General features: G+C 33.9%; 1 protein-coding gene across 1 annotated transcript; it reads left to right on the top strand.

Annotated features, from left to right (window-relative positions):
• The first annotated feature begins 1,531 nt into the window (after positions 1-1,531).
• LOC143057131 (uncharacterized) lies at positions 1,532-6,918 on the top strand. The gene is made up of 3 exons (XM_076230376.1): positions 1,532-2,328; positions 6,112-6,179; positions 6,643-6,918. Exons 1-3 carry the CDS (start codon positions 1,877-1,879, stop codon positions 6,897-6,899), a joined length of 777 nt encoding a protein of 258 aa, XP_076086491.1. The 5' UTR covers positions 1,532-1,876; the 3' UTR covers positions 6,900-6,918.
• The last annotated feature ends 10,019 nt before the right edge of the window (positions 6,919-16,937 follow it).

Below are 16,937 nucleotides of genomic sequence, written 5' to 3' on the forward strand. Positions count from 1 at the left end.
GTGTTGTTATATCATTTACTTGTATCTCATTTATTCAATTACTTATTATTTTTTTTATTGGGACGACTTAAAAAAGTTGAATAAAAAAATCATCACATAACGGAATGTATAACAGCACAATGTGGATGACTATGTAGCTTTTTATGCTAATATCCTTTTACTGTTAATGTGCTTTTGGGTTTATCCTTACCATCTTAGCGGCTACACTTCTGGCTGAAGCCAAATCTGTAGTTACATCGTAAGTTCATTTTCTCTGAAAATCCTTCTTAGCAACACACTCACCAAAGATGCAAGCCTTTAATTTGGTACGTCCGCGTCACACTCATCAGTGACGCTTGAATCAAAGTTGAACGGCAAAATCAATGTGATGACGAAGAGCAATAAACTTAAACCTATGTAGTCATAACTGTGTTGGGGCAGTTTCTGTTTAAGGAGTACACTCATTTCAATAAATACCTAATAGTGTGACGAGGATATTGTATAAACTGAGATATGTATGAAGTAAAATAACAAAAATACCGAACTCCGAGGAAATTTTAAAACGAAAAGTCCCTAATCAAATGGCAAAATCAAAAGCTCTAACACATCAAACAAACGGATAACAACTGTCATAATCCTGACTTGGTACAGAAATTTTCCTAAATATCACACGATGCATCATAGATATGTTATAGAATACAAAGACGACAGTGCAGTTGATCATTAAAAATCGTGCTTGACAAACGAAGGATGCTTACACAAAAGGGTATTTGTTTTCATGTTTCTGGTCTTCAGTTTACACAAAAAAATACTATGAATTGTTGAGTAAGGAATTAAAAGTGTGTTTTAAATTATGTGTTGTCTATGTTTCAAAACCATGATCCCTTTCAATAATATGCTGTTCTGCAATCTATTGTTCCTTTTTTAGTTTCCTATACCAGTATTAAAGTGTCAGCTCATTGATATCATTCAGAACTTTCAGTAATACGTTAATAAAATTAACGGTACCAATTTTTCTACATCAGATGCGCATTTCGACAGTACATGTCTCTTCAGTGATGCCCGTGGCCAAAATATTTGAAATCCAAAGCTTATATAAAAGATGAAGAGCTATAATCCAAATAGTCCAAAAAGTATAGCCAAATCCTTGAAAGGAATCAGAGCTTTGCACGAGGGAGACACATTCCTTAACTTATAATAATTTCTAATATTTTGCGTAGTTATGTTACCAGAATGTATTACATTACTATAACTTAACAAATGTATACCAATTCCTTTAACATTGAATCACAGGCATATCTGATAGCAACTTTTATATTTTCTAGTAAATATTTACTAAAATTATAAGACCACCAATATAGTGCCAGATAAATAGATAGATAATGTTGGATTGCTTTGTGTCCCGTATGTAATCTTTATGCATCAGTTGGTATATTTAAAAATGCACTGAAATATGCCTACACTTGTAGTGTGATTTTCACGTTTGATAACCTTGTTCTAAATAAAGAAGATCAAAAATTAAAATAATAACGTCTTGTATTAGTGTCTCAAGCCTTTTTAGTTATTGATTTGCATATGAAGAACAAAGTGAACCTATTATTTTCACTTTTAAATTTCGATGACAATTGTAGCACTTATAAAGGTACATAAATCACGACGTTAGCATTGTTATATAGTTTAACTTTATTGATCGCGTATGTATTTTAACGTATTATGTTTTGAAAGGATAGTTTTTCATACCTTTTGAATGATTTGTACTGTGGAAAAATTATGTATTCAACACAACCGTCATATAGTTTAAATATTTGGTTTTGTGATTAAGCTGCTGACTTCACGGATGTGAATAATTTATCTTGGAATGATTGTGTTTGCACATGACATAATCACAGGATAAAACATGGAATATAGAATAGACAGTGGACTAGTAGTAAGTGAGGAACCAGAAAATGACAGTAATGAATTCAAACGAATGGACAAATATCGCGTATCTGATGAACAGTGGAAACTTATAGAGGAACGGCTAAATGGAGGTTCAACAAATGCTGAGAGATCATGCTCTCAAAGCAGTAATAGTAAATTATCGAAATATAGAATTTCCGGCGAACAATTGGATCATTTAGAAAAACGAATGAAATCCAATGGAATTGATCCTAGTCAATCGTCTACACCTCTACGACAAGACAAATCAGCTTCTTTAAAACAGCATAATAAGTATGAACTTCTAGCAAGACATGATTCAACGGACAGTGGTTACGCCAAACTTGATCACATTAGAAATGAATTACACCCGCAAGATATTCCTGATTATGAAAAAGTAAAGAAATCACCCCATCCTAATCGCAAAGAAAGGTTAGTATATATTATCATCTCATCTTAACAGTTAAATAATATCATAACTTACTTACATGTATTTTCTAGTTCATCATGATCACCTAAAAAAATCAACACATTTTTTTCTCAAAGTATACATACATGCCATTTTTCTCGTAATGACTTATTTCTAAATAGAGAATTATTGATATTGCATATTGGAAATGGTATCATGATTTATCTATACATTCAAATTTTTAAGCAACAGTATGTCATTTTTGCAACTTATAGGTTATGAACGCTTCCTCTTTCTGAAATATCTTTAGTTCCTTTAATTTTTGTTTTTTTTTTACCTTGTTGGTTTTGGCTTGCCTTCCAATATACTTTGGTGTTGATCGTACTTTCGAATTTGATTCTGTGTAATATCGCAGTTCGATCGCAGTTCGTATGTCATGTGTTCATATGTTATACTTCTTGTTTATCTGTAACAGGTATCAAGGATTTTTTGTAGGTTAGCTTGTTAAAAGATATGTTCAATTATTTGAAATTTGATTTGAACCTAAAATTTCAGTCAACGTGTTTACCATTCCCTTAATTAGCGGGGCATACCATATCAACGGACTTCTGATATTACCCATTTTCTTCTTGTGGTCATTGTTTCATTCTGAAACCAAACACTTGTCTGGATATTGCTATGAAGTGCTATAATCAACAAATCTGTCTGTCGGGGAGTTACTGCATCATTTAAAATCCTTTTACGGGCGGAGATCTTGTCATCACTGTATACAATGCAGCAAATTCAACGTCTAAATTCCTGTCTGACCTGGCTACAAACTTAAACGGACGCCTCTCGAGGGGTTGATGTGACCGAGGAGTCTAAAGTTCATCTACAGTGATCCTTTGCCTATCAACTCTTGTCTTGCTTGTGGCGAAGTGTGCTCGACACCGATCATAATTGGCAAACCTTGCAAGTTTTCCTGTCGGCGGATATCTGCAGTTATCCAACCAACTTTATACTCATTAGATCACAAAGCAATTCTTTTATTTAAACATCTCAAAACCAATATTAAGGTGTTTCTACTTTAAACTGACATTTTCTTAATACAAGCAGTAGTGTACATCAACTTCATTTGAACTTTAGTGGATATAGTTGTCTCATTGGCTATCATATCAGATCTTCTTATTTTTATATATGTTAAATTTATGTAACCTTTTAAAAGAAATTAGAAGCTACTTTCAGTTTTAATGTTTGTTTTATGAGATTTAGATTCGAAAAATTGTGTAATGAATATCTGAGAAAAGATTTCTTCCAGATTTCACAATGACTTAAATACGAAAAAAGTCAATATAATAGGTATGCACTGTTATAAGTTATAAACAAAAGAAAACATTAACGGCCACATTCCTTACGTCTTTTGCCATATCGAAATATCTTTAAAATTTGATGATTTCATGAACATTGTTTGTATCTGATATGTTGCCAGGAATCAGAAATTGCAAAAACGATGAGACATAGAAAGTTCACACCGCATTTTATTAAAGAATAGTCGTGAATAAGGAGTAAAATATTTCTTAATTAGGGAAAAAAAGCAGGTTGGCTCATTTTAAACTGGAACTTAAAGTCTGAATCACAATCCTTTAAAGGCATTATGAATAATTAGTTAATGACTAACAGTTTAAATCGACCTGTTTTAAATGTTATAGAGATTTACTCTGACAAAGAAATATCAGGATCATTGAATTCTACAATCGGATCATCGATCATTGTAGTAAACAATTTGTATTTAAAATTTGAATTATTTTCATTTAATTGGGAGCGAAAATGCCACATAAAAGGTAGGATTCTAATTTCTCACAATTTTATATATAACAATAAGGATAAAGAGAAAAAGCAGGAACATTTTGGCAAATTTCTAAATCTAATATTGTTGAAAATTGTTAATTAACTAACAGAGGAGTGACAATGTCTGTGAAATTTATTTTTTTAAACTTGTTTAATCAATAGGTTTAGTTAACAAAGAGACAACGAGGATCTTTTCTATTGACGGATTTTCAAATAATAGAATAAATCGTTGTGATATTTTGTTTTGAGTTTTGACATCATTTGCATATAAAGTTTATCTTCCAATAGAGATTTCAAACATCATTTAACTTCCAAGGTAGTTAACCGATGTTTTTTTCTTCAAAAAATCGCTTTTCCAGATATAGTGGTGTGATATGTAGTCTTATCCATCACATTCCTTATATTGTGACATTTTGGCTGTGAGTAGATTCGCATGGCGGGCTATATATGCTTTGTAGGAGGTGTTTCACCTGTAGACACACCCTGGTTTGCTCCGTTTGAATTAGCAAAACCAATTCCGAGTAATCAGATATAAAAGTTTACGAAAGGAAATATGTATAATAATTCAAACGGAAAAACTAACGGTCTGATTTTATGTAAAAAACAATTAACGAAAAACAACTATGATATACAGTACAAAAATACAGCAAATGAATGACAGGCTCCTTTTAAAGGACATGTTTAAAGGCTCAAACCCTCCACAACCTGGGACAGTGATGTAACGGCATGGACGTTCCTTTGATTACCTCAGGATGTTTTTGTTTTAACCCTAGATTTGTATAGGGATTCAGATTGTAACATGGGTAAACTACTATTGCCTCTATTTTATAGAATAAGTAACCAAGATTTGTATAGGGATTCAGATTGTAACATCGATAAACTAATATTCCCTCTATTTTATAGGATAAGATACCTAGATTTGTATAGGGATTCAGATTGTAACATGGGTAAACTATCATTGCCTCTATTTTATAGAATAAGTAACCTCGATTTGTATAGGGATTCAGATTGTAACATGGGTAAACTAGTATTGCCTCTATTTTATAGGATAAGATACCTAGATTTGTATAGGGATTCAGATTGTAAAATGGGTAAACTATTATTGCCTCTATTTATGGGTAAACTATTATTGCCTCTATTTTCTAGGATAAGATACCTAGATTTGTATAGGGATTCAGATTGTAACATGGGTAAACTACTATTGCCTCTATTTATGGGTAAACTACTATTGCTTCTATTTTATAGGATAAGATACCTCGATTTGTATAGGGATTCAGATTGTAACATGGGTAAACTTCTATTGCCTCTATTTTATAGGATAATACACCTAGATTCGTATAGGGATTCAGATTGTAACATGGGTAAACTACCATTGCCTCTATTTTATAGGATAAGATACCTAGATTTGTATAGGGATTCACATTGTAACATGGGTAAACTACTATTGCCTCTATTTTCTAGGAGAAGATACCTAGATTTGTATAGCGATTCAGATTATAACATGGGTAAACTATTATTGCCTCTATTTTATAGGATAAGATACCTAGATTGTATAGGGATTCAGGTTGTAAAATGGGTAAACTATCATTACCTTTATTTATGGGTAAACTACTATTGCCTCTATTTCTAGGATAAGATACTTAGATTTGTATAGGGATTCAGATTGTAACATGGGTAAACTACTATTGCCTCTATTTATGGGTAAACTATTATTGCCTCTATTTATGGGTAAACACCTGTCGTGTGACTGAATAGTCAATAGGAACATTATACAAACAGATCGTTATGAAGGGTGGGCGACGTGTCGGAGAGACGATAGAGTTAAGAAATAAGAGGAAAGGATTATTGCCATCAACGTATTATTGTTTATGTAAGGTCTTTATGTAATGGTTAAAAAAACCTAATAAAAAAAGGTTTCAAACACAATACCTTTACCACTTACTGTTTATTGAATTTAGTTTTGATGATTATCCTTCCAGTTCATTACAACAGAAGATACAGCATAGAAAAGAATTGTCACAGAGTATACAGTCTTTATCATCTGAAGGTCAGAATATATTCATACAAGGTCAAAATAATATTTTGAAATTTATATATTTATATTTTCATATGTCAAACAAAAGAGGATTAATTATGATCCAATTTTCGAATGCGAATTCTATACAGCAGACCAATAAGTCGAAAACAGTAAACTAAAAAAGATAGAAAATTGATATATTAATTTTTTTGGGGGTTGGGTAATTTTCTATTTTATCTGTATTTCTTGAAAAGAATGAAAGGAGATATATGATGTACTCTATTGAAACAACAACCCCGCGAAATGCATTTGGGGATAAGTGGGTAGATATATCTAAATATAATGAATTAGAAATATCGCATACGTTTAAGAAACCGTGAACAATTTGTGAAAATTGTCATAAATACACTTTATTCATCGACACCAATATTTTTTTCATAAATGAACCAGTTTTCTTTGGAGTAAATGATGACACATGTTCTCGTATTTCCAGCAATTCAAGACCTCAAACCACTGACAATTCCAAAAGATGGAGACTTACAAGGATTTTCTGTGGAAGAAATGTCTACATTCTTTCGGTACATGCGCATTGAAGACAATATAGTGCAAAGGCTTAGCAAAAAAAATGTTGACGGAATTAAATTTTCCAAATTAAAGGATATAGACCTTGAGAATATTGGAATAAAAAATCCAATTGTCATGCATTTTAGAGACAGGAGTTGTAAAAAGAAAATTCCATTTATGTTATAATACATATTCATTGACATAAGCGTTCTTTTTTTTCACATACACGCACTGGTTTACCAACTTATCTTACAAAACACATCTATCAGGTTCAGAATATAATATAAAATAAGTAGATGTGCTTTGTTTTCCAATGAGACAACACCAATCACAACAGTCCAAAAAATGACATAGATTTAAGCAACTTCATATTGTTATTGGAAACAACAAGAGTATAATACCGCAATGTGCGTGAACAGTGATAACGATCCATCGATGTTTCTTTAAATTTTAATTGTGGTTTAGAGGTAGTAAATATGAATGAATACTTTATTTGCAAGAAGCATATACATGCTATGGCAAACAAAAATATATACAATATTAAACTGTCAATTGTTCTTGAACAATTGAGAGGTCTTTCCTTTTTTAATGTAAAATACATGTCCCAATAGACGTAGAATGTATTGAAAAGCTTTAAAACACACTGAAAATCCTTTAAATAAGGTTAAAAACACTAAATTAGCTATATGGGACATGACCTTGACCTTTGACCTTTTGACCTTTGTCAAGGTCATAAGTCCTCAATGTCATTGCTGAAGACCCCATGGGTCTAGGACCTTTGGTTATATAGTAAAAGCTGATTTTGTGTTTTCAGAAACCTAAAATAGGGGTTATGCCCCTTATAGAAAGGTCAAATCTCTTTGGTCAAAATGTAACAAAGTTGCGCCATAATGATCCAAACATTTTCCACTATTTAAAACTTCTGTAAGTATAAAGGTTCCTGAGATTATCCCATAACAAGGTGTTAGGTCAAAGGTCAAGGTCAACATACAAATTTGACCTTGAGGTATTTTTCAAAGATACATAAATTGATGATGATTGGTGAAGATCCTAGGTGTCTACGACTTACGGTTTCTGAGTTTTCGTGTCCAACCGACACCGGTTAATTTTCATAGGGGCATAACCCTACCAATGAGTCGTTGAATCTTTTCGATCCAAATGTAAAGAAGAACCGGGGTCAGGTCCTGAACAAATTTCACCCTTCGTTTTTTTTCTACTTATTACGGTTATGGTGTTGGAACGATAACAAGGTTTTGGGGTTTCGGAGGGATTACTCCGAACCGACAAAATATTTCGACCCACAGGGTGAGTTCAGGATAGGTATTCATAACACCGATACAAAGTTTGAATATGAAAGCGACACGTCTTACGGTTAACGCGGATAAATTTGTCAAAGTTTGGCGGAAGAATAATAATAATAATAATTAAAATGTCAATTGTTCTTGAACAATTGAGAGGTCTTTCCTTTTCGAAATGTAAATAACATGTTCCAATAGGCGTAGAATGCATTGAAAAGCTCTCAAACACACACAAAACCGTTAAAAAATTACAAAAACAACAAATTCGATAATTTGGACATGACCTTGACTTTTGACCGTGTAACCTTTGTGAAGGTCATTGGTCCACAATGTCATTGTAAAAGACCCCATGGGGGTAGGACTTTTCGTTCAAGAGTTAAAGCTAATTTTACCTTTTCAGAAACCGTTAACGGGGGTTATGCCCCTTAAGAATATGTCAAATCCTTTCGGTGAAAATGTAAAAAAGTTGTGTTTCAGTCACCTAAACATTTTTCACTGTTGACTATTTTTGTAAGATTAACCGTTTTTGAGATATCGACTAAAAAGTTGAAAGGTCAGAGGTCAAGGTCAACCTTAAAAACATTTAAAACACACTAAAAAGCCTTAAAATGAGGTCAAAAACACATAATTCGCTTTTTGAGACATGACCTTGACCTTTGACCTTGTGACCTTTGTCAAGGTCATTAGTCCCCAATGTCATTGCTGAAGACCCCATGGGTCTAGGACCTTTGGTTATATAGTAAAAGCTGATTTTGTCTTTTCAGAAACCTAAATCAGGGGTTATGCCCCTTACAGAAAGGTCAAATCTCTTCGGTCAAAATGTAACAAAGTTGCGCCTTAATGACCCAAACATTTTCCACTATTCAAAACTTCTATAAGTATAATGGTTTCTGAGATTATCCCATAACTAGGTGTTAGGTCAAAGGTCAAGGTCAACATACACATTTGACCTTGAGGTATTTTTCAAAGATACATGAATTGATGATGATTGGTGAAGATCCTAGGTGTCTACGACTTACGGTTTCTGAGTTTTGGTGGCCAACCGACACCGGTTAATTTTCATAGGGGCATAACCCTACCAATGAGTCGTTGAATCTTTTCGATCCAAATGTAGCGAAGAACCGGGGTCTGGTCCTGAACAAATTTCACCCTTCGCTTTTTTTCTACCTCTTACGGTTACGGTGTTGGAACGATAACAAGGTTTTTGGGTTTCGGAGGGATTTCTCCGAACCGACAAAATATTTCGACTCACAGGGTGAGTTCCGGATAGGTATTCATGACACCGATACAAAGTGTGAACATGAAAGCGACATGGTGTACGGTTACGGAGGGAAATTTTGTCAAAGTTTGGCGGAACAAGAAGAATAATAATAATTAAACTGTCAATCGTTCTTGAACAATTGAGAGGTCTTTCCTTTTGTAATGTAAAATACATGTTCTAATAGACGTAGAATGTATTGAAAAGCTTTAAAACACACTGAAAATCCTTTAAATAAGGTTAAAAACACTAAATTCGCTATATGGGACATGCCCTTGACCTTTGACCTTTTGACCTTTGTCAAGGTCATTAGTCCCAAATGTCATTGCCGAAGACCCCATGGGTCTAGGACCTTTGGTTATAAAGTAAAAGATGATTTTGTCTTTCCAGAAACCTAAAACAGGTGTTATGCCCCTTAAAAAAATGTCAAATCACTTCGGTCAAAATGTAACAAAGTTGCGCCTTTATGACCCAAACATTTTCCACTATTCAAAACTTCTGTAAGTATAATAGTTTCTGAGATTATCCCATAACAAGGTGGTAGGTCAAAGGTCAAGGTCAACATACAAATTTGACCTTGAGGTATTTTTCAAAGATACATGAATTGATGATGAAGGGTGAAGATCCTAGGTGTCTACGACTTACGGTTTCTGAGTTTTGGTGGTCAACCGACACGGGTTAATTTTCATAGGGGCATAACCCTACCAATGAGTCGTTGAATCTTTTCGATCCAAATGTAACGAAGAACCGGGGTCTGGTCCTGAACAAATTTCACCCTTTGTTTTTTTTCTACCTATTACGGTTACGGTGTTGGAACGATAACAAGGTTTTTTGGTTTCGGAGGGATTACTCCGAACCGACAAAATATTTCGACTAACAGGGTGAGTTCCAGATAGGTATTCATGACACCGATACAAAGTGTGAACATGAAAGCGACACGTCTTACGGTTAACGCGGCTAAATTTGTCAAAGTTTGGCGGAAAAAGAATAATAATAATTAAACTGTCAATTGTTCTTGAACAATTGAGAGGTCTTTCCTTTTTTAATGTAAAATACATGTTCCAACAGACGTAGAATGTATTAAAAAGGTCAAGGTCAACCTTAAAAAGCTCGAAAACACACTGAAAATCCTTCAAATAAGGTCAAAAACACATAATTCGCTATATTGGACATGACCTTGACCTTTGACCTTTGTCAAGGTCATTAGTCCCCAATGTCATTGCTGAAGACCCCATGGGTCTAGGACCTTTGATTATATAGCAAAAGCTGAATTTGTCTTTTCAGAAACCTAAAACAGGCTTTATGCCCCTTAAAAAAAGGTCAAATCTCTTCGGTCAAAATGTAACAAAGTTGCGCCGTAATGACCCAATCATTTTCCACTATTTGAATCCTCTGTAAGTATTAAGGTTGCTTAGATTATACCATAACAAGGTGTTAGGTCAAAGGTCAAGGTCAACATACACATTTGACCTTGAGGTATTTTTCAAAGTCACATGATTTGATGATGAATGGTGAAGATCCTAGGTGTCTACGACTTACGGTTTCTGAGTTTTGGTGGCCAACCGACACCGGTTAATTTTGATAGGGGCATAACCCTACCAATGAGTCGTTGAATCTTTTCGATCCAAATGTAACGAAGAACCGGGGTCTGTTCCTGAACAAATTCCACCCTTTGGTTTTTTTCTACCTATTATGGTTATGGAGTTTGAATGATAACAAGGTTTTTGGGTTTCGGAGGGATTACTCCGAACCGACAAAATATTTCGACTCACAGGGTGAGTTCCGGATAGGTATTCATGACACCGATACAAAGTGTGAACATGAAAGCGACACGTCTTACGGTTACGGAGGCTAACTTCATCAAAGTTTGGCGGAACAAAAAGAATAATAATAATAATAATAATAATAATAATAATCAGAAGAAATACAGTAAGGTCTTTCCCTTTAGTAAAAGGAAAGACCTTAATTAAACTGTCAATTGTTCTTGAACAATTGAGAGGTCTTTCCTTTTGTAATGTAAAATACATGTTCCAACAGACGTAGAATGTATTGAAAAGGTCAAGGTCAACCTTAAAAAGCTCGAAAACACACTAAAAAACCTTTATATAAGGTTAAAAACACTAAATTCGCTATCTGGGACATGACCTTGACCTTTGACCTTTTGACCTTTGTCAAGGTCATTACTCCCCAATGCCATTACTGAAGACCCCAAGGGTCTAGGACCTTTGGTTATATAGTAAAAGCTGATTTTGTGTTTTCAGAAACCTAAAACAGGGGTTATGCCCCTTATAGAAAGGTCAAATCTCTTTGGTCAAAATGTAACAAAGTTGCGCCATAATGACCCAAACATTTTCCACCATTTAAAACTTCTGTAAGTATAATGGTTTCTGAGATTATCCCATAACAAGGTGTTAGGTCAAAGGTCAAGGTCAACATACAAATTTGACCTTGAGGTATTTTTCAAAGATACATGAATTGATGATGATTGGTGAAGATCCTAGGTGTCTACGACTTGGTGTTTCTGAGTTTTGGTGGCCAACCGACACCGGTTAATTTTCAGAGGGGCATAACCCTACCAATGAGTCGTTGAATCTTTTCGATCCAAATGTAACGAAGAACCGGGGTCTGGTCCTGAACAAATTTCACCCTTCGGTTTTTTTCTACCCATTACGGTTACGGTGTTGGAACGATAACAAGGTTTTTGGGTTTCGGAGGGATTACTCCGAACCGACAAAATATTTCGACTAACAGGGTGAGTTCCAGATAGGTATTCATGACACCGATACAAAGTGTGAACATGAAAGCGACACGTCTTACGGTTAACGCGGCTAAATTTGTCAAAGTTTGGCGGAAAAAGAATAATAATAATAATAATAATAATAATAATAATAATAAACAGAAGAAATACAGTAAGGTCTTTCCCTTTTGTAAAAGGAAAGACCTTAATAATTAAAAACCAATTGTTCAGAGAACAATTGAAGGTCTTTCCACCAGTAAATATCTATTTTGATATTAGAATATTAAAAATCAGTCTAAAATGTCAGTTCCTATGGCTTTATGATGTAAAGATATGAATTTTAAGCAAAGGTCATAATCTAGAACGTCAAATTTACCTATGACCTTGACCTCAATTTCAAGGTCACAAACTGAGGATCTCAAATCAAAAGACCCTAGGTCTCTAATATGTATGGTTAATAAGTTATATCACTTTACGCATAATTTTAGATATCGGGGCTAAAACTCCCAGTCATTGTCTACGCACCCTTTCAACCAAAATTATTATGTTACGACATGTCGCAACTAACAATTTAGTAAAAATAATTTGTCGATATCTTATAAGGTTAATGAAAATGAGTGAAAATAAGCCAAAATCAAAATTTAGAATATGACCTTGACCTTTGACCTTGACCTAATTTTCATTTTTTTGGACCAAGGATCTCAAATCAAAAGACCCTAGGTCTCTAATATGTATGGTTAATAAGTTATATCACTTTACGCATAATTTTAGATATGATAGGGGCTAAAACTCCCATTTATTGACTACGCATCCTTTCAACCAAAATTATTATGTTACGACATGTCGCAACTAACAATTTAGTAAAAATAATTTGTCGATATCTTATAAGGTTAATGAAAATGAGTGAAAATAAGCCAAAATCAAAATTTAGAATATGACCTTGACCTTTGACCTTGACCTAATTTTCATTTTTTGGGACCAAGGATCTCAAATCAAAAGACCCTAGGTCTCTATCACTTATGGTTTTCCAGTTTAAAATACATTTCAAAATTTCAAATACAAAAGGGGAAATAACTCTCATATGGAATCTCGATACGGCTTCGGTCAAAATAAAACAGAACATCCTGAGGATATAACGAGCAATTTGGAAAAATAAATTTGTCGGTTTCTTATACGGTTGCGAAGCCTTAGCGATAACAAGAAAAACAGTGTTCAGGGAGATAACTCTTATATGGGAAAGTATTCGGTTAAGCAGAGTTGGTTTCAAAAGCGTATAAACTCTTCGATATCATATTCCAAATATCAAATCGACATCTTGCGAAACAAAAAAACAGCGAAGGAAAAAAATTAGGCGGAAGAAAAAAAAAAAAATAATAATCAGAAGAAAACCAATAGGTCTTTCCACGGAAAAGTGGAAAGACCTAATAATTAAACTGTCAATTGTTCTTGAACAATTGAGAGGTCTTTCCTTTTGTAATGTAAAATAGACATATAATGTATTGAAAAGCTTTAAAACACACTGAAAATCCTTTAAATAAGGTTAAAAACACTAAAACACCAAATTCGCTATATGGGATATGACCTTGACCTTTGACCTTTTGACCTTTGTCAAGGTCATTAATCCCCAATGTCATTGCCGAAGAGCCCATGGGTCTAGGACCTTTGGTTATATAGTAAAAGCTGATTTTGTCTTTCTAAAAACCTAAAACAGGTATAATGCCCCTTAAAAAAAGGTCAAATCTCTTCGGTCAAAATGTAACAAAGTTGCGCCGTAATGACCCAAACATTTTCCACTATTCAAAACTTCTGTAAGTATTATGGTTCCTGAGATTATCCCATAACAAGGTGATAGGTCAAAGGTCAAGGTCAACATACAAATTTGACCTTGAGGTATTTTTCAAAGATACATGAATTGATGATGAATGGTGAAGATCCTAGGTGTCTACGACTTACGGTTTCTGAGTTTTGGTGGTCAACCGACACCGGTTAATTTTCATAGGGGCATAACCCTACCAATGAGTCGTTGAATCTTTTCGATCCAAATGTAACGAAGAACCGGGGTCTGGTCCTGAACAAATTTCACCCTTTGTTTTTTCTCTACCTTTAACGGTTACGGTGTTGGAACGATAACAAGGTTTTTTGGTTTCGGAGGGATAACTCCGAACCGACAAAATTTTTCGACTAACAGGGTGAGTTCCGGATAGGTATTCATGACACGAATACAAAGTGTGAATATGAAAGCGACATGTCTTACGGTTACGGAGGCTAACTTCGTCAAAGTTTGGCGGAAAAAGAATAATAATAATAATTAAACTGTCAATTGTTCTTGAACAATTGAGAGGTCTTTCCTTTTGTAATGTAAAATACATGTTCCAACAGACGTAGAATGTATTGAAAAGGTCAAGGTCAACCATAAAAAGCTCGAAAACACACTAAAAATCCTTTATATAAGGTTAAAAACACTAAATTCGCATTCTGGGACATGACCTTGACCTTTGACCTTTTGACCTTTGTCAAGGTCATTAGTCCCCAATGCCATTACTGAAGACCCCAAGGGTCTAGGACCTTTGGTTATATAGAAAAAGCTGATTTTGTGTTTTCAGAAACCTAAAACAGGCTTTATGCCCCTTAAAAAAAGGTCAAATCTCTTCGGTCAAAATGTAACAAAGTTGCGCGGTACTGACCCAAACATTTTCCACTATTTAAAACTTCTGTAAGTATAATGGTTGCTGAGATTATTCCATAACAAGGTGTAAGGTCAAAGGTCAAGGTCAACATACAAATTTGACCTTGAGATATTTTTCGAAGATACATGAAATGATGATGAATGGTGAAGATCCTAGGTCTCTACGACTTACGGTTTCTGAGTTTTGGTGGTCCACCGACACCGGTTAATTTTCATAGGGGCATAACCCTACCAATGAGTCGTTGAATCTTTTCGATCCAAATGTAACGAAGAACCGGGGTCTGGTCCTGAACAAATTTCACCCTTTGTTTTTTTTCTACCTATTATGGTTACGGTGTTGGAACGATAACAAGGTTTTTTGGTTTCGGAGGGATTACTCCGAACCGACAAAATATTTCGACTAACAGGGTGAGTTCCAGATAGGTATTCATGACATCAATACAAAGTGTGAACATGAAAGCGACACGTCTTACGGTTAACGCGGCTAAATTTGTCAAAGTTTAACGGAAGAATAATAATAATAATTAAAAACCAATTGTTCAGAGAACCATTGATGGTCTTTCCACCACTTACAACCTATTTTGATGTGAAAATATTAAAAATTCAGTTGAAATGTCAGTTCCTATGACTTTATGATGTCTAAATATGAATTTGGAGCAAAGGTCAAAATCTAGAACGTCCAATTAACCTATGACCTTGACCTCAATTTCAAGGTCATAGACTAAGAATCTCAAATCTAAAGACACTAGTTCCTTAATATGTATGGTTCATGAGTAATATTACTTTACGCATAATTCTAAACATAAGAGGGGCGAAAACTCCCATTTATTTTCTATGCACCCTTTCAACCAAAATTTATAAGTTACGACATGTCACAACTAACAATTTAGTAAAAATAATTTGTTGATATCTTATAAGGTTAATGAAAATGAGTGAAAATAAGCCAAAATTAAAATTTAGAATATGACCTTGACCTATGACCTTGACCTAATTTTCATTTTTTTGGACCAAGGACCTCAAATCAAAATACCCTAGGTCTCTATCACATATGGTTTACCAGTTAGAAATGCAAATTCTTATATCAAACATAAAAGGGGGGATAACTCTCATATGGAATCTATATACGGCTTCGGTCAAAATAAAACAGAACATCCTGAGGATATAACGAGCAATTTGGAAAAATAAATTTGTCGGTTTCTTATACGGTTGCGAAGCCTTGGAGATAACAAGAAAAACAGTGTTCGGGGAGATAACTCTTATTTGGGAAAGTATTCGGTTAAAACGAGTTGGTTTCAAAAGCGTATAAACTGTTCGATATCATATTCCAAAAATCTAAGCAACATCTTGCGAAACAAAAAAACAGCGAAGGAAAAAAATTAGGCGGAAGAAAAAAAAAAAAAATAATAATAATAATAATAATAATAATCAGAAGAAATCCAATAGGTCTTTCCACGGAAAAGTGGAAAGACCTAATAATCAGAACAAATACAATAGGTCTTTCACCTGAAAGGTTGAAAGACCTAATAATCAGAACAAACCCTATAGGTCTTTCAACTGAAAGGTTGAAAGACCTAATAATAATAATCAGAAGAAATACAGTAAGGTCTTTCCTTATAGAAAAAGGAAAGACCTTAATAAGACAAACAAAAGACAGCAAAGAACAGAAGTAAACGAGTATACAATAATATTATGACAATATATGTGATCTAATTTTCCAAACTGCATTTAAATAATTAAATAATTAAAGGTTACAGTAGTATACCGCTGTTCAAAAGTCATAAATCTATTGAGTGACAAAATAATCTGGGTTACACACTAAAACCGAAGGAAACACATCAATTATAAAAGGAAAACAACGAAACAACAGAAACACTGAAGTGTAACAAAAAACAAACGACAATGCAACATACATACATATACGAACCATTAGTTAATAACTGCCATATTCCTGGCTTGGTACAGGACATTTAAAAAACAAATGATGGGCTGAGTCTGGTTTTGTATACAGTACAAATACATGCAAGAGACATCAGGACAGACAGTGTCACACGAATGTGTCAACGCCACAAAAAGTGACGTAACGTAATGTAAATTTCTAAAAATTGGATAAAAATCAAAATAAGGTTTATAATTATGTTATTTGATAAACTCTTTTTATAACAATTGCAAGAATATCAATATAGAATATAGAATTGTGTTTGTAATTGTGCAACTAACTGTACTATCTAAATAATTCGGCCTTTCT

This window comes from Mytilus galloprovincialis, chromosome 1 (assembly GCF_965363235.1).
Source record: "Mytilus galloprovincialis chromosome 1, xbMytGall1.hap1.1, whole genome shotgun sequence".
Lineage (NCBI taxonomy): Eukaryota > Metazoa > Mollusca > Bivalvia > Mytilida > Mytilidae > Mytilus > Mytilus galloprovincialis.